A 19,761-nucleotide genomic window follows, 5' to 3' on the forward strand; every position below is an offset into this window, starting at 1 on the left:
AGCCATTTTTTTTAAAGCAACAAAGTAAGGATTGGATTAAACACTTGAGGTTAGTTATTACTTTTTTATTTACAGTTTGCTTGATTGCTTTCTTACAAATTATTTATGTTTTTTTTTACAAAATAATTAAGTTTTTTACTTCCTCGTTTAATTGTTTATTGATATTATATTTAATTTTTGTGATTAATTTTAGGGAATTGCTTCCCTATTGAATTGTTTATTGATAGTCTTTAATATTTTTTAAGAGATTGCTTCACATTGAGAGTTTTATTATTTTATTTATTAATTTTTGTTTATTATTAAGTTTATCTAAAAATTGAAAATATTGTCATTATTAAATTATTTATAATTATACTAATTAATTTTTTTAAGTAAATTATTAAGATTGATTTCTTTGAATAATTTTTAAGATTTATACGTATAATTCTTATATAAATTTTTTTCATCTAATTTGTTTTATATACTTATAACTTTTAGTATGATTATTTTATAGATATTATTTTTTACTTTTCATCTCTAAATGTAAAATTTTGACTCCGTCATATCTTAAGAATAGATGATTGATCAGTACAAAGCTCAAAACACCTCCTTTCACTTAGTAGCCTTTTCTCAATAATAATGCATCTAAGAATCTACTAAAAATCTTAACCCTATTTTTTAGATTTCTTGTAGGCAGTCATCATCATTGTTACCTATGGCAAGTTTTTATTTTTTTCAACCTTAATTTCACGAATACAAAAGGTTGGAATCAACCATGATTGAATGCAATGAAATGGGATCGTGGTTATAGTTTATTAGTGGCTAATCCCACGAGGCCACACCTTTAAGGTACTTGTACTATTTTTATTTTTTTTTTGTTTTTGAAAGGTGAAGGTACTTGTACTAATTAATTAACCTTGACATTATTATAACATGATTCTCGTAATTCACCCACTTATCTTGGAGGTTGGCATTTATTTACTAGTTTTTTAAGCTCCCTGCATATGGAGAGCGAATATTGTGCTACAACTTAGAAGGAGAAAATAAACTCACAATACATCCCCATAATAACCATGTATAATGTAGTTTAGCGGTTATAAAGAAACTAAGAATTCCAGAAAAATCTTAGTGCATTGGATTAGTATTATTTTCGTTATCTAGTCATGTATCAAGAATCAAGTACAATTTTATACTTAAAACTTCTAATAAATCTTAAATTAATATAAATTAATTATACATAAAAATTAACAATGGTCAAATGTATAATAATTTTATGAAATTAAAACACTTTTGAAGATTTTTCTTTTAAAAAAAATTGTAAAAATTTAGTCCATTCCAATAAAAGATTAAAGCAAAATCATAGTTTTCAATTAAAATTCTTAAATGTTGTTCTCAACCGTCCTTATATTTCTTTGTTCACACTTGATATGACACAAGATTTTTTTTTTTTTTTTAAATGAAAACACCTACAAGTGTATTTTTATAACAAATTTTTAAAAATTTTAATAATAATATTAATTTTCAATAAATTTTAATATAAAAAAGGAAAAAAGAATCATGAAAAATAAATATGATATATAAAAAAATTATGAATATTGAGTATTTAAAAATAAAAAATATTTATTTTTTTTTAAAGGTCAAAAAAATATTACACAACTTTGACTTTTGAGTCACATAAAAAAATGAAAATAAAATTAAGGGAGTATAATATATTAGTACTTCATTATCAAAGGATCAATTTATAAATGTTGGACTAAAATAATCAATTTTAATTTTGATAAGTATTTCATTTTCCTTTTTAAATAATGATAAAAGAATTGGTAAAATATTGGACAAAACATACTCTTAATTTCAAAATTGAAACGGAGATGCAATAAATAAAAACTTGACATAATATTCAAAAAAATCTCTAAATTATTTAAAAAAATTTAAATAAGTTTTTATATTTTTATTACATTCAATTAAATCTTTTTTAAACCAAATAAACTATTATACTTTTATTTTAAGTCAAATAAATTCTTATAACTAATTATTGATTTAATCAAAATATCATTTATCATTTTATACAGTATAGTACTGACGTGACATATTAATATATCATAATTGATAATGATTTAACATTCTGACATATTTTAATTAATGATGATGTGATATATTAATTTGATATGATAATATGATTATATAATATTTTTTATTTTTCATATTAACGTAATATCAATATTACGTGAATATAAAATAATAAGTGATATTTTAAATAATAATAATTAATTAATTATTAGTTATAAAAGATTTATTTATGTTAAATAAAAATATAAAAATTTGATTAAATATAATAAAAAATAATTTTTAAAAATTTATTTAAATAGTCTAAAATCTCATTTCAACTATTATGTTTAAAAATTTTGATTTGGGCCTTTAACCCGCTACTTTTTCCCGCCCGTTTGGTGGGCAAAATCACAAAAGCCCTCGCGGGCTTTTCTCAAATCCCAACTTAATTTAAACCCCACCGACCAAATGGATAACTGCAATGGAATTTTTTTAATTTTAAAAAATAAAAATATTAATTTAATATTAAATTGAACTGTATAAATTGACATCAGCTAATCACGAACGCTCAAACTGTAGGAGAGGCACTTTCTGGGTGACAGCTAGTGAAAGCGACAGACAAAGGACGAATCACCGGTCACTAGCGGTACCCTTTGACACTCTCCCAGAAACCAAAAAAAGAGAGAATCACGACCCACAAAACTGACACCGTGTCTTCATATTAACCGCCCGATCCAAGAATATAATGTGGTCCTCTGATCAGTGACGACGCACGTTAAGCCTGATTTGCTGATTGCATTGTTACAAGAAAATTTATTTTTCATGGTTTATTTCTCCCACCGACGGAAGATATGAGACTGTTTTTCCCTCATAATTGTGCTGGGACCCACTTTTCTACGTGTTTGTGTTCTTTTTACACGTGTCATAGTTTGGTTATTTTGTACTATGATTAGTACCAAGGTGTTAAATCAATGATTTTAACTCTTTTTCAAAAGGACAAAGAACAAAACAAAAACTTGAGAACATGGTTAATAGGGTGTTACATCAAAATCCAATCTAATTATCCTCTGCAATTTTCTTCCCTTTTTTTCCATATAAAACACCACATGATTAACACCCATGCCACTTGCCACGTGGGAAAGCTTTGTCCTTTTCTTCCAAGTGGAATGCTTGGAGGAAATTGTTCAATCATTTTGTTACGCCTTCTTTCATTGAAGTAATATTTCCATAATAAAATGCATGAAATCAAGATCTTCCTTTTCATTATCAATTTGTTGTCTTAAACGAGAAAATATATTTCGTTAAAGTATCAATTTAACATTTCATCTTCCCACACTCTTTAATGTTTTGTCTAATTTTATATTAATTGAGCTTATTGTGAGTTTGGTGAAGCTATGATTTGGACATTTGTTACGCATTGAATTCTCAAACACTCATACGTCGAGCCGTTATTTTTTTGGATTTTTCGTTGTTTATGTATTCAAGGTGAGTTTTGTGATCAGTCGGGTAAAAACACTCAATAAAATATTTTTATTTTTTATTTTTTATTTATAATTTTATGTAAATTTATTAATTTTTAAACAATAAAATTAAAAAATGTAAACATCATTAATAGAAAATATGAAAAAATTAAAATATATTTTTTCTTTCTCTCATTTTTGTTTTCAAATAATGTAGTCGGTCGACAATGCTCTGTCATGAACCAACCTTGTACAAAATTATGATAGGATAAAATTGTCTATAAGATTGAGTTTTTTGTACCTGTAAGGGAAATGTCTCTCTTTTAAATAATGTAATGGATCGTGGTGACATCTCTAAAAATACTTATTAAGTCTTTAGGGGGAATGACCCTTTAAGAAACGAATGTCATCATTTCCAGTGTTGTAATGGCTACTGATAGAATATTTTTAAAATCTCGTAAACTCTTTATAAATAGTGAACAGTTAGCGGATTACTGAGCTGTCTCACTGGTAAAGATATATTTGTAACGAATTATCTAGGATTGTCCTTATGGCCCAACGATGGCGTGTCTTGGTCTATTTGTAATTAATTTCATATTAATAAAATATTTTTTTATGACTCAGTGGTTGTATATATGTCATTCGGTATGCCTTTTGATTTTGATGCGGGTTCTCTTAGTCTAATTTGTTGTTGTTATTATTGTTGGATCAAATATAACCGAGTATTGATTGACTTGTGTGGAAGTATTCACTTAAGTACTGCACGAACTATTGCATACTTAAGCAAAGGAACGGAGTTTGTGACACTCCCATTCGTCAATTGACCACCCCATGACAGGTGCTCCCCAAGGGAAAGAAGTACCTTTGGGAACAACAGTGCTCCCCTTTCATGAGGAGAGAATTTTTTTTGTATGAGAAAATTTTGAATTTATATAGGAATAATTTTTTAAAATTAATAAAAGATGAAATTATCTCTTTAATATTGTCACCTCATCAAATTAACGAAAATATTAATGTTTGACTAACGATTGGACTTTTATGTCTAGCAAAAGATATTTTTTTGAGGTGAATTATCTATTTTGAAAACTAATAAACTTGCGTAAAATTATGATTAAAAGTTAGAGAGTGAGAATATTTTACCTTTGTTATATTTATAAAATAATTTTTTTATCTTAAACTCAATAATCGATAAGGAGTGTAATTCTCAAGAATTCAATGAAAATATTATTTTAAATTGTAATATTGTAACACTTTTAATTTACATGAAACGTAATTGGCCATTTGTGCTAATAGTGATATAGGATTGTATATGATTTCTATCATTATATGAACATGAAAAAACAAATAAATTAATTCATGTAAATCAATTTGTTAGCACCATTTTCGTTTTGCACATAGGACTAGGAACTATCTCATGTACGCCCCTACATATTGCACATTTATATTATAGCTATTGTAATCTATGGTTGGCAAATATGAGTTTGATAATTTCAATGTGCAAATTTTGAAGTTGCATGTTCTCATCCATCTACACGACAAAGAGGGTTCCATCTATCCTAATCCTAATACCTAGGGAAAATGAAGTCACGAGAAAAAGAATTTTTTATGTTCAAAAGGAAATTGTAAAGTGTAATACTATTTCATTTGCAAAGTAATTATATTATATTTACAGTCTAATTTTGTTGTCAAATACACTCCCTTGTCCTTTTTTCTTCTCAATTGCACTCACAAGTAATTTCCCCCCACCCAAAGCTGATTAGGGGTTTGTGTAAAGCCAAAGGACTTGCTATGGTGTAGCTTGGTGGTGATTTACATGGCAATGGGCAGCAAGTGGGAATTTGCCATGTGTAAGCTAAAATATTTTTTATCAATTTATTGGTATAGAAGGAAGCATGACAATAATGGATAATGACTTTGGAATTGTGCAATGATGGCAGCCGACAAAAGAATTAAGCATCCAATGCAAAAGCCAAAGTTTCCAATTCCCACATGATTCTTCTTCATATTAGCAGTCACCGTGGTGCTTGCTTTTAGGTGAGATAAAACTATTGGCACCCCTCAAAGTGGGCCTTGACCAACAATTAAAAATATTGCCAAAGCAGCCTAGGACGAGTCAAAATACGGAAAAGAAAAACAGAGTTTGGGTTCTATTTGATTTTTTATTCATATTTTGTTTTGAAAAGTAATTTTTTAAAAAAAAAGTATTTTGATATAGAAGTAAATATTTTTTTGAAAAATATAAAGAATTTTTATTTTTTAGTGCAAAAATAATTATGTTAAATTATTATTGCCTTCATTAGTCAGTTGCTTATTTACTTTTATTTTATACCTGTATCTTTAGAATAAGTAACAATCGAACAAAATCTTAATTTTTCGACTTTAAAAAATGAAATTTGATTGAATATTCACGGTTCAATATAGTTTGGTTTAATTTTTTTTAACTATGTTATTAATCTTTTGAGTCATCTATTTGATTTCTTTTACCAAAATATCAATTTATGTAATTTTAATTTAGTTAAATTCAAACTAATTCGATGTTTTATGGAACGAACTAATTTGATTTTCAATGATAATTTTTGTCTTTTGATATATATGAGAGGTATCAGAGAATCAAGAATTTAAATTTTGAACCTCAATTCGTTTAGGAAAAATAATAACCATTAGGTCGAACCCTGCTTTCTCTGTTCAATTGAGAATTACTTTTGTTTATTGAACAATGTAATTTGAAGCTCATCAAAGTTTTGAGTTATATCATACATCCAATTGAGTGAAGTAATATTCAATAATAATTTTCTTATATATATATAAGATTTTTTAATTTATAAAAAATTCACTCTGTGAAACATGTTTTGCTTATCTAATGCTTACACTTGCACGTTAAAGGGTTGGGTTACTCCTAATTATTATTTCAATGTAAAAGAGCAATGGTGGTGGTTGCTATGAATCAAGTCATGAATACATGAAAAACCATTAACTAAATTAATTGAATGAAAATTGCTTAAAGGGTATTTGGCTCCTTAGATTAGTTTATAACTAACAACTTCAAAGCTGTAAGCTACTTAAATTAAATTAATCCCTTGCCCAAAATGGAATGACTTAAAAGAAGTAAGAAAGAGTGGTATATGTGGAAACCACCTGATGATTTATAGATTTCCAAAATAGAAGAAATAAAGTGCATTTCCAATTAATTATTGGTCATCAAAATCCTAGTGCTAGAACCAATCAAGTTTTGCCATGCTTCATTGGTACTGTTTCCCTTGAAGTAGAAACTACCCCAAAATTTTGGGTTCCTTTGTGACCTCAAAGCTCTCCAAAAAGAGTAATGTGGGAGGGACAACAATGGACATATGGTGGGTTGAGTTGCACAAAAGAAATCCAAAAGCCAATCCACAGTCTCATCATTCCATCTCCATATTCTTGGCAATTATTATTTTCTTTTCCTTTCGACCCTTTTTGGTCCTCCTTTTCTTTTCTACTAAGTATGTACAATTTAAAGATGACACTCATGTTCCCAATATGGAAAATATGTTATTGGTGAGTACCATATACCATATGTGTTAAACTTTGAAAGTAAAAAGGAAAAAGAAAACCACCACCGACACCTCTAGTGACCCAAAGTTGTGGCTGGACCATTTTGGAATATTAAACTTTGAAGGATGACTAACCACCTAAACGTTTGAATTATCACCTCTAATTTATATAGCTCATTGTTCCCAAATGAAAGCACCTCGTTAATTTCGTTTCGAATTTGAATCTTGAAATGAGAGAATTTAAATTTATAAAATAAAACAGGATTTAAAATTTACCTTAATTTTGAATAAGAAATGCATGTAACTACTTCTTATTAACTCCTATAATTACGTCATTTTTGGTGAATATATAGTTTGATGGAAGTAATAGAGGAAACTTGTGGCACTGCGAAACAATACATGTGTGAGGACTCCAACTGTAACTTATCTGCTTTTAATCATGTCCTAACGACAAGGACTTGGAGTGAATACCTCAATGTTTGGCAGCCAATAGCCATGCGATGGGAGCAAATTAAGAAAAAAAAAAAGTAATTCTATTTTCCGACGCATGATTTGAGTCGAAGAACCGTCGGTGGATCTGACAAAGGATGAAACAATTAGAGGACTACAGTTGTACAAAACTGACTCACATCTTGAAGAAAATGACAATGCCTGTCACTTGCCAATGCTGTTGGGGGGTTGTTTTCATTACTCATTGACCTCCTCCTCCTCCTTGGCTTATTGCTCATTTCAGTACCACCAGGCAAACTAAAAATAATAATAAAATTAAAAAGGATAATTAATGATAATAATGTCACTTGTTTTATAATCTTATCTACCAACAGTCTGAGCAATGTGTTGGTCGTATCTATCTATCTATCTTCCATTCATGGCATGCAATATCATTGTTGTTATTTTGATCCTGGGATAAATTTCAAATCCTATAGCTACTTAACTATGGATGCTAATTCTTCTATAAGTGTACGCTAGAATATCATCCGCTTATTCACTTAACTCTTGTCTTTTATTAACCACTCTATTGAGTTTATAGAGTTAATCTCATCTTTAATTTGTGACTTGTTAGTAAAATATATTGATATACACAATTCATTTTTTTTTATATATAAAATGATTTTTCAAATAGTTTCAAATTCATTGGTCATCGACACCTTGGTAATTAGAATATAAACAGAACATGTCACGTGTTAAAAAAGCAAGTTCTGTCCATATTTTAACAAAATGTTGATGAATTATAACTAAAAACGAAATGTGCAAAATTATCATAATTAATTAATGATATAATTTACGACTGCAAACTGTGCAATAAAATCTCAAAAGTTCATCAGATTTGCATCTGAAAATTAATCAAGATATTCTCTTCAACAACAGACTTCCCATGTTAATTTTTTTTTTAAATAAAAAGAAGAAGAAGAAGAAGAAAGAATTAAAGAAGAGGCTACCTGCAGAAGAAGCATCCACAGTTGGCCCACTTGCCTAATATTATTTTTCCCCTGAGAGCTGTCACTTTTAGACCAAGAGAAAAACTATGCACATGTGATGCATCCATGTACACATGATGTCTAAATGTCTTGCTAAATTCCCCCTTTGGCTTTGGATTCTTATAATACAGCCTAGAAAATATTCTCCCCACCCTCCCTTTCTTTAAAGTGTTTGATGCATTATGTAGGGTTAATTTATTTTAGACTGTTCCAAAAACCCCCCACTTTGTTTTGGGCCAATGGGATTTTATTTTCAATAATAAGAAATAAATAAAAAAGAAAGAATGTTTTCCACTAGTTTTCCAATTGACAATATCAATTGTCCTTGGCTTACCTAAGTTTTAGCTGGTCCATCACTGTCTGTCACTGGAAACATATCATAATTTTTTTTTTAAAGGCAGGAAACATATCATAATTAATTGCAATATATATATAAATTATTTTTTTTTCAGCAAGAAATTATTATGGAGAGAGAGAGAGGGAGTGATGAGATTTGGTGCTGCAAGAATATCAAAACAATTAATAAAATGCTAACAAGAGCAAGATTGGAACCATTTGATTTCTTTTTTAATATATTATTTTCTGATCTGTTGGAATATCAACGTTACATTTACATCTCTAAATGCAATCTGCTGATACAGAAATATTATGATTTTGATTATGATAGCAATTGACCAACCAAAGACTATTTAATTAATATTAAAACAATTAAATTTAAATCTTCTCTTTTGTTTTTCTTATTGGCATAATACAAGAAAATGCAAGACAGGGTGGAAAGAGAGAGAAAGAGAAAATAATCAAAGACGAAAATGAACTTTCAATACCTAACATTAACCAAATAATATGACTAGGTTATAACATTTTATAACTTAGTCAAATGATCTGGCAGTGATTCACATTTTAACAAATTTACACCATGAATGATGGTTTATAATAATTTAAAACACAAAATTCACATGGGTTTGAAATTAGTACTTAATTGTCACGAATACTAAATAAAAATTGCTCAAGTGGATTTGACCCTTTTTTCAATACGCTGCTAGTAGATCTACTCTTAAGTGTTTTTCACTAAAAATAAAATATAAATTACTGGCTGTATTTATTGCACTCGAGTATTTGATTTATTGATTGATGCATGATCCTCCTGCTTAAAGAGTAGGGTTCAAATCCCCATTATCCAATTATACAAAAAAAAGGAGTTATTGGCTTTATTGTATGTTCCATTTAATTGTTGCCTAAATGTTAACCAGCTTGGCATTTTCATTAATCATTATATATATATGTTGAGAAATAAAATTAAGCTGGAATTAGTCTCTGTTTCTGGAAAGATAAAAAGAGATTGACTTGACATACATTTAGGATGCAAATATTTACATGAGAACCTCTGCCGACACTAACAGAATCAAGAAAAGGAATATGCTTTTGGCCTTATTGTATGAAGAACATACATTGCATTGCCTGCAAATGTTAATTGGGACGAAAAAGGGATTAGGTACATGTCTATATATACTCTGCTTTTTATCGTTACCTATGCCTGCACATTTAGCATATGGGAAACTCTATATGATGTCTTGAAGAAACGTTAGAGCAATCGACCTTGTAACTGCTTGTTGATTATAGGAAAGGAAAAAAAGCATGGTGGAATTGTGTTCTTACTATAATTAATTAATAAAGATTCGTTAGGAATCGAGGAAACTTCACTTTCAAACTTGTCTTAAATATGTTCAACTTAGGGTTTCTTTCTTTCCTTTTTTTTTTTTTTCAAATGAAAATGTTGATGGTCAACTAATTAACTGCTGTGAAAATGTTGATGGTCAACTAATTAACTGTTGTATCATCAGCTTACGTAATAATGACTCACCGTTACATGCTTTTCATGAAACTCTCAGATAAACCTATATATTATACAATTCCTGGCCAATCTTGTACTGGAAATGTATTTAGAAATTATGAGAACTCACATTGTTGCATAACCCCTTCTATCACGTCACTTATAACTTCAAACAAAATTAAAATACATTACCTAGTTAAAAGTTATTACATTGAGACATATAGTCGAACACTTTTCATTAATTTTATAGAAATACTGTTACTTGTTACATATATATTACTCACGAAATTCTTGAATATAACTTATTATACCATTCTCGATCAATTTTATAGTAGAAATGTATTTAAAAATTCTTGAAACTCAAATTGTTACGTAATCTTTTCTATTACGTCAATTATAAATTTAGTAAAATTAAAATGCATTACGGAATTAAAAACTGTTACATTAAGACGCATGGTAGGACAGTTTTCGTCAACTTTAGAGCAATACCATTTGTCTTGGGTAAATTACTTGTTAGTAAAGTGAGGAAGTTGTAATTATCCTGGGAGACCAAAGTTGATGGTGCCAGTACGTGTCTGATCCACCATGAGACTAGTACCCATAGCCCTTTTTCTTCTCTATTAAGCTACAAATCTAACCTTGATCCCTAAAAAGCAAAAGAGATGGGCAACTTTTGGTTGTTATAATTAGCGTAGCTATGTTATTAGCCAGTTTAAAGAGTAAAGTTACGTAAAAGTAAGAATAATAATAATAAGAAGAAGAAGAAGTTAGATTATAGCACTCTCATCACTGAATTCATTCAAGACTGTCCCTTTCCGTTTCACGTACAACACAAAATCGAAAAGAACCGTCCCTTGTAAAAAGGAGCTCTTCCTTATTGTCATTGATCGGTTTTTCCCATCCCAAAGCTTCTACTATATGAAATCCTAAGCCCATTTTGGTCATTTCACAAAAATCTTCCCCCCCCAATTTCTCGCGAGAATTTTGTCCTGTTCAATGTGACACTCCCCTTTACTCAGCTACGCCCTGTTTTTTAACGTTTCTTCTTTTGTGTGTTACTTTTAACTTTTAATTCTCTTCTCTCGTGTCTAAAAGGAATCCTCGTTCCTCCCTTTGCCAGGAGAGTGAGCGAACAAAACCCTCCAAAATTTATTATCCAAAAAGAAAAAAGAATTCAAAGTATCAGAATTACAAAAATACCCTTTATCACCGCCAAGCAGACCGCCATGGTACGGTGGGGGGCAGCTGCCTGGCCCCACCGCCTCCACCTTCCCAAAAATATATATAAAATAAAAAGAAGTAAAAATCTGGGTCCCACTCAAAACCTCATTGTAATTTCTTAGTACCTTGGTTTCATAGAAACAGATATATCTTTTTCATCTGTAGACAACTTTACAGATGGGAAGTAAGCAAAATTTTCTACATGTGAGAGGAAAAAAAACACAATGAAATTTGTAAATGTAATGTAACGTAGAGTAGATCTGTATGATTTGGTTTCTCCTCTCTCTTGCTGATCTGTTCTTGTCTGTGTCCCTATGTCGTCCCTTGAGTGTTAAGCGTTGAATTTTCATTTTCTTCATATTCTCTTCTCTCTCTCTCTCTCTCTCTATAAGAAGCTTTTGATCAGACTCGTGTCACAGATCAACACCACCCAAAGTTTTCATTTTCTTTTTAATAGAGATGCCCATTTGTTAGCAAAGCTCTCTCTTTCTTTCTCTCTCAAGGAAAGAATCAATCAATAAACGGACACAGTCACACAAAAACAAAAAAATTTTTCTTTTTTGTTTGATAGCAGTATTATACTATTTCTATTTCTTTATTATAATAATTGACATCATATTTTATTTGTAGCTGTATTTCTATATTTGGTTCTCTCCCTCTCTCTAAAGATATGTTCTTTGTTCATTGTATAATGAGGGGGTTGTTCCTTGTAATGGGTGCCTGAGAGAGAGAGAGAGAGAGAGCTAGGAGGGTAAAGCTTGAATCTTTTTGTGTTTTGAGCGATGAAGGAGAAAGAGAGAAAGGTATAGTGAAGTTGGTTTCTCTTGTTTTTGAAGCTTTGAGTTGTTGAGGTTGGGAGCTAGATGGATACCAAAGGAAGACTTGTTGCTGGTTCTCATAACAGGAATGAGTTTGTTCTCATCAATGCTGATGAGATTGCAAGAGTAAGTGACTTCAAAGTTTGTTTCTTTTTTCCTTTTTAAGCTTTTTGTCAACTGGCTATGAGCTACGCCGACAGTTGGTGTAGGAATTTGGAGGAGAAAGAGCTGGTAAATGAGTTGTTTTGGGAACTTATTTTAGTAACTGAGGCCGTTTTGGGACCCCCATTTGTGGACTTTGGTGAGGGTTATTTTCTTAGTTCTGGTTTGTGGAGTAGTAAAAATTTTTACTCTTGCTTCTATTGGTTGTTTCTTTAGCTTGATAGATTATCACATTCCCGGAAGATTTCTTCTCTTGTGGTGGGATTTTTTTTGGTATAATCTTACATGCAGTCTAGATTCGACTGAACCAATTTTCATAAACCATTCCTTGTTATCCCAACTGAGTAATTTAGTTTATACTTTGTAGATCTCGGTGCTGGTAGATGCATCCAATACAGGGAATTAGCAACTCTGATTTTGCATAAATTTTGTAATTTAAGCTTTTGAAAACACTTATTCGTTGGGATTTAGGGTAGCTTAAAGTCTATTATGCGGTGTTTTGAAATTTGCAATTTTCATGATCTAATGACGCTTGACATTGTTAGTTATGTAACTATGAGTTGCAGGTGACATCTGTTAAAGAGTTAAGCGGGCAGATTTGCCAGATCTGTGGAGATGAGATAGAAATTTCAGTTGATGGGGAACCATTTGTTGCCTGCAATGAGTGTGCATTCCCAGTATGCAGACCTTGCTATGAATATGAAAGAAGAGAGGGCAATCAAGCATGCCCTCAATGTAAAACCAGATACAAGCGCATTAAAGGCGAGTCTTCATAAGTTTATCTTCTAGTAAAAACCCCTTAGAGAGCAAATTGGTAATAGTTTTAGCTAACAGTGTGACCTATTCCAGGTTGCCCCCGTGTGGAAGGGGATGAGGAGGAGGATGGTGCTGATGATTTGGAGAATGAGTTCGATATTGCAAACCATGATAGGAGAGACCCTCACCATATTGCTGCTGCCATGCTTTCTGCTCGACTAAATATCAGTCGTGGTTCCCAACCTCATGTTTCGGGGATAAGCACCCCGGCAGAGCTGGATGCCGCTTCTGTTGCTTCAGAGATCCCTCTCCTGACATATGGCCAAGAGGTAAATTAGTTATGCAGTCAAAATTTTGTTCGTTTAAGTTTGCTATTACATTGGTGATTGACATATCTAATTAATTATTACCAATGAAGGATGTTGGGATTTCCTCCGATAAGCATGCACTTATCATTCCTCCCTTTATGAGTCGTGGAAAACGTGTCCATCCAATGCCAATTCCTGATCCTTCCATGACTTGTAAGTTATTTCGTATGATTGGTAGAAATGTATGAGAACTTGTAATTTAATTACAAATGATTAATTGAAATACTTTTGAACTTGTTAGTTAATTTTAGATTATTTGTTGTAATTCTGTGAACTCTACTCTGATTTACATGCTTGTTCAGTCTAGCGCTTAATATGGTTTCTTTTGTTGATATTCCAGTGCCACCTAGACCAATGGATCCTAAGAAAGATTTGGCAGTGTATGGGTATGGAACTGTTGCATGGAAGGAACGAATGGAGGAATGGAAGAAAAAACAGAATGAGAAACTCCAGGTGGTTAAGCATGAAGGAATTAATGGTGATGAGTTTGAGGATCCTGATTTGCCAATGTAGGTGCATTTTACCATACTGAAATTTTTTATTGCTAGGTCTGAGTATGTTTAGATTATAGAAGCTTGTTCATGCAATTGTTTTTTTACTAGATTACTCTTTCTTCTTGGGTTACAAGAATATAGAAATTGTCAATTGATTCAGAACAGGACCTGGCTGGTTAAACTAAAGCCTGCATTGGTAATCATTAAGGGTATTCATGGTTAATTATATAACATAGGTGTTGTTTTTCGCTTCTGCTAAAAATTTTAAATAACTTCATCTCTTTATCATTAATTTGTAGTTCAGAAGAATGAAACCAAAATCATCTTCAAATTGTATTATAGAGTCAAATTTCTATTAACAGATTTGAGTCATCTAATGCTATTTTGATGTGACCAGATTCAGCAAGTAACCTTCTGTTATGGTGTGTGCCATTCATGTAAACACGTAATATGGGAATGTAAATTTAACTGAATTGATCTCTAGAAGATATTTCCACTATCGAAACATCACATGAATTATATTGCTAGCTTGAATTGTTTTATCCTATGCCCTTTTGGCTGCAATCCACTACAGTTAATCATAAATGTGGTTCAAGGTATATCTTGTAGCTATTATATTGCAATGATACGACTATCTGCATCTTCATTGCGAATCATTTTTTCTCCGCTTTCTTCATAAAAGATATCAATTTCTTATATGTTTGCTTTAACTAATGTTTTGTTGGCTTTATAGTTTGTTACTGCTTTACATATGTTTTACTTTGACGTTGTGAGCAAATGAATGCACCAGTTTTCTGTGTTGAAAGGTCTGTGCATCAAACATGATAGTAATCAATATCAACTTCAATAGGCTAATTGTAGAGAAGTAGTTGAATTCATTGACACCAGCTTTTTCACATTCATGACAGTTTCAACTAAATATGCAAAATTTATGTGTTATTGTAGGATGGATGAAGGCAGGCAGCCACTTTCGAGGAAACTACCAATCCCTTCTAGCAAGATAAACCCATACAGATTAATAATCCTGCTGCGACTTGCGATCCTTGGGTTATTTTTGCACTATAGAATTCTGCATCCTGTGAATGATGCTTATGTGCTCTGGCTTATTTCAGTCATCTGTGAAATATGGTTTGCTGTATCATGGATACTGGATCAGTTCCCAAAATGGTACCCAATTGAACGTGAAACATACCTTGATCGATTATCATTGAGGTGATTTCACCTTTGTTTCTTCCCTTCCCTTCCCCACTCTTGCTCTCTGTGAATCTCAATTGCTCTCTCCCTCCCTCTCCTCCCTTCTGTTCTGACTCTAAACATGTGTGCATGCTAGAGAGAATTAAGTTTTAGTTAGTATTTTTATACTTACTTTATTAGTTTTTTTTAGGTATGAGAAGGAAGGGAAGCCATCTGAGCTAGCATCTGTAGACATATTTGTGAGTACTGTTGATCCCATGAAAGAGCCACCACTTATCACTGCAAATACAGTTCTGTCTATCCTTTCTGTAGATTATCCAGTTGATAAAGTAGCCTGCTATGTCTCTGATGATGGGGCTGCCATGCTTACTTTTGAGGCACTCTCTGAGACATCTGAATTTGCAAGAAAGTGGGTACCATTTTGTAAGAAATTCACCATTGAACCTCGGGCTCCAGAATGGTATTTTGCTCAGAAAGTTGACTATTTGAGAGATAAAGTAGATCCAACATTCATTAGGGAACGCCGTGCCATGAAGGTTTGTAACTTTTCTCTATTATGTTTGCTGCTGGCAAGCGCCTGCCATTTAATTAACCTACTCTAAACACTACATGACACCAATTGTAGACCGAGAGATTGCATTCCTTAAGCATAAAATTAGGAGGCAGAGAGGTTGTCCATTTGCATTATGAAAAAGAAAACATTACTTCATATAAATACTGTTTCCTTATTATTATATGCATGGCATTTTTTGTTAAAAAAGTGTTTTCAATTGGTTTCAAGAACTGATGTATCATATCTGGTGTTGTTAATTTGTTGATACAGAGGGAATATGAAGAATTCAAAGTTCGAATAAATGGCTTGGTTGCCATGGCACAAAAGGTTCCAGAGGAGGGTTGGACAATGCAGGATGGGACTCCATGGCCAGGAAACAATGTCAGGGATCATCCTGGAATGATCCAGGTGAAGTGTTTTCTTTATATGCTGTTTGAGATTTGGTTCAGATGCTATCCATCCTTCTGCTATTTCCACTTATGCATTAACATGGTAAAAATTGGGTACTCCTTACTATAGGTTTTCCTTGGTCATGATGGTGTTCGTGATATTGAAGGTAATGAATTACCTCGTCTAATATATGTTTCTCGTGAAAAGAGACCAGGATTTGATCACCACAAAAAGGCTGGGGCCATGAATGCTTTGGTACCTCTCTCTCTCTCTCTCTCTCTCTCGTGCATGCACACACTACACACAGCCTCTCAGCTTGGCATGTCCTCTGATCTGTCTGTTGTCTGATTTATCTAACTGTTAATAATTTTTGGCTGATTAATGAAGGTGCGCGTTTCTGCTATCATCTCCAATGCTCCTTTCCTGCTGAATGTTGATTGTGATCACTATATAAACAACAGCAAGGCTCTTCGTGAAGCTATGTGCTTCATGATGGACCCTATTTCAGGAAAGAAAATCTGCTATGTCCAATTTCCTCAAAGATTCGATGGCATTGATCGTCATGATAGATACTCAAATCGCAATGTTGTATTTTTTGATGTATGTATAGACTGGAAAACTTTAATGTTTCACTGACATGTCTCTTTTTAAAAGGAAAAGATAATATCTTTTTATTTTTCTGAAAACAGATCAACATGAAAGGACTCGATGGAATTCAAGGACCAATTTATGTTGGAACTGGATGCGTCTTCAGGAGGCAGGCACTTTATGGGTATGATGCCCCAGTCAAGAAAAAGCCTCCAAGAAAGACATGTAATTGTTTGCCAAAATGGTGCTGCTGCTGCTGTTGCCGATCTAAAAAGAGAAATAGGAAAGCAAAGTCCAATGATAAGAAGAAAAATAACAAGGAGGTTTCAAAGCAGATACATGCTCTAGAAAATATTGAGGAGGGAATTGAAGGTAAGTGTTGTTTTCAAATTGGCTTCTAGCATGCATCTGCAAATTGTCTCACAGATTTTTTCTCATGGCATGTAATCCCTTTCTTAGGTTGTAACCATCAATTATCTCGGAATAGTCTCCTTTGCAGACTTTTTGTCCCCATCTAAGTTTGACCTTGATATTTCCGGATATATAATAATTAACTGAGAATCAATCCCCTATTTCGTTGTTTTGGATGCATGCTTTCTTGCTTGAAGTAGATATGTTAGACCCTTATCACTTATAGTGCCATCATCACGTATTGCAGGTATAGACAATGAAAAGTCATCCCTCATGCCACAAATCAAATTTGAGAAGAAATTTGGGCAATCACCAGTTTTCATTGCTTCAACACTTATGGAGGATGGAGGAGTTCCAAAAGGAGCAACTACTGCATCACTCTTGAAAGAAGCCATCCATGTCATCAGTTGTGGTTATGAAGATAAGTCAGATTGGGGGAAAGAAGTACGTAGAAACTGTTCTGAAGTTAATAATTTGTCTTTTGAAGCTTTTTTTTTTTTTTTGAAATATTGCATGTTTTATAGTGATGCTCATCAATTCCAATCTTCATCCAGGTTGGGTGGATATATGGCTCTGTTACAGAGGATATATTAACAGGCTTCAAGATGCACTGCCATGGCTGGCGATCAGTATATTGCATTCCCAAAAGGCCTGCATTTAAGGGTTCAGCTCCTATTAACCTCTCAGATCGTCTACACCAGGTTCTACGGTGGGCTCTGGGATCTGTTGAAATTTTCTTGAGCAGGCATTGCCCAATATGGTATGGGTATGGCTGTGGATTAAAATCCTTGGAGCGCTTTTCTTACATAGCCTCAGTTGTGTACCCTTTGACATCAATTCCACTGCTCATTTATTGCACCTTGCCAGCTGTCTGTCTCCTTACTGGAAAGTTTATTGTCCCTGAGGTAATCCTAAGCTGCATATCTTTATAACATGCATACTTCCTAACTATTTTGGTATCAATTAGCATAGAAAAATAATCAGCTAGAACCAGTAAGTTTAGAACTGTTTGTAGGTCACAGTACAAGTGATCATGATCAACTTGCTTTCACTACAACAAAGGAAAGCTCATATGATGTCATTTTTTATTTTTCTTTCCCATTTCTTCTTTTTTTCTTTTTTTTTTTGGTGGGGGTGTTTAAACTGCAAGCAATAAATTTTGTTGTTATAATTATGAAATTTATTGTCTCTTTTTAATTCTAAGAACAGGTTTCGGAGCTTAAATTCATCTTAGTATTTCAAAATTGGACTGGCTGAGCATGATTAGAACATAATGTAGTTGCTTTAATTAGAGTCGTGAATCTTGTTCAGGTAGAGCCTTTGTGGTATTAAAGATCCTGCTAGGTGATGCATTTGAGTTAGTTTGGAACATACTAGTGAGACTCTTTGGGCTGTAGCTATGGTATTCTTAAACTTATTGCTAGACATTCCATGGGAATTTCAAAATTTGGATGCTGCACTTAATCTGGCTTGCCAGAATTTCAGCTAATACTGATTTTCTGTTTTGCAGATTAGCAATTATGCCAGTATCCTTTTCATGTCCCTCTTCGTAGTCATAGCTGTGACCAGTATCCTCGAAATGCAGTGGGGAGGTGTTGGAATACATGACTGGTGGAGAAATGAGCAGTTCTGGGTGATTGGTGGTGTCTCATCACACCTATTTGCTCTGTTTCAGGGTCTGCTGAAGGTTTTAGCAGGTGTTAACACAAACTTCATGGTCACCTCAAAAGGAGGAGATGATGGAGAATTTTCCGAGCTGTACATATTCAAGTGGACATCATTACTGATTCCTCCCATGACGTTGTTGTTGATCAACATAATTGGAGTCATAGTTGGGATTTCAGATGCCATCTCCAATGGATATGACTCATGGGGGCCTCTATTTGGTAGACTGTTCTTTGCGTTCTGGGTCATTGTTCATCTTTACCCGTTCCTCAAGGGGTTGATGGGGAAACAAGACAGGCTTCCCACCATCATCGTGGTTTGGTCAATACTTTTAGCTTCGATCTTCTCTCTTTTGTGGGCTCGGGTCAACCCATTTATATCAAAAGGAGGTATTGTTTTAGAAGTGTGCGGGTTGAACTGTGACTAAAAATACTGAAAAAGATGGATGTGTTTCGTGAAGAAAGGCTGTCTGAAAACTGCATAAAAATCGGCTGCGTTTTTTGTCAAAAGATGAAGGCATCCCTTAATGCCACACGGTTGCATGGTGTTTGTAGATACATAGAACTGGGATCCAACAATTGTTCTGTTGAATTTTCATTGATTCTTTACGTACATGTGGATTTTGTGGGTTAGAAAGGGGTTGAATTTTCATAAAAAGTCCTTGTAATCTCCAGAGAAGAGAAAACAGTTTTAGTTTTATCCATAATATGTACATTCCCTTCTCAATAAGGGACTTCACATGAATGCCATGGAATTGTCTGCTCCAAAACTTGGATTGGGATTTGTAGGCAGCGTCTCCATTGTCTTTGCCAGTAAG

General features: G+C 32.7%; 1 protein-coding gene across 1 annotated transcript; it reads left to right on the forward strand.

The window, feature by feature from the left end:
• The first annotated feature begins 11,942 nt into the window (after window positions 1-11,942).
• On the forward strand, window positions 11,943-19,713 carry LOC18592649 (cellulose synthase A catalytic subunit 5 [UDP-forming]-like). The gene is made up of 14 exons (XM_018125788.2): window positions 11,943-12,489; window positions 13,092-13,287; window positions 13,375-13,610; window positions 13,700-13,802; window positions 13,990-14,158; window positions 15,089-15,355; window positions 15,528-15,873; window positions 16,161-16,298; window positions 16,410-16,535; window positions 16,668-16,880; window positions 16,970-17,240; window positions 17,527-17,723; window positions 17,834-18,184; window positions 18,790-19,713. Exons 1-14 carry the CDS (start codon window positions 12,409-12,411, stop codon window positions 19,369-19,371), a joined length of 3,276 nt encoding a protein of 1,091 aa, XP_017981277.2. The 5' UTR covers window positions 11,943-12,408; the 3' UTR covers window positions 19,372-19,713.
• The last annotated feature ends 48 nt before the right edge of the window (window positions 19,714-19,761 follow it).

The sequence above is a fragment of the Theobroma cacao genome, chromosome 8 (assembly GCF_053813885.1).
Source record: "Theobroma cacao isolate CCN51 chromosome 8, ASM5381388v1, whole genome shotgun sequence".
NCBI lineage: Eukaryota > Viridiplantae > Streptophyta > Magnoliopsida > Malvales > Malvaceae > Theobroma > Theobroma cacao.

What these genes read in the sequence shown, in the direction of transcription:
- LOC18592649 (XM_018125788.2), top strand. Translation starts at nt 12,409, where the DNA reads ATGGATACCAAAGGAAGACTTGTTGCTGGTTCTCATAACAGGAATGAG. An exon ending in ATGCTGATGAGATTGCAAGA is followed by an intron (nt 12,490 to 13,091) that starts GTAAGTGACTTC and finishes TATGAGTTGCAG; the next exon opens with GTGACATCTGTTAAAGAGTT. An exon ending in TATTGAGGAGGGAATTGAAG is followed by an intron (nt 17,241 to 17,526) that starts GTAAGTGTTGTT and finishes CACGTATTGCAG; the next exon opens with GTATAGACAATGAAAAGTCA.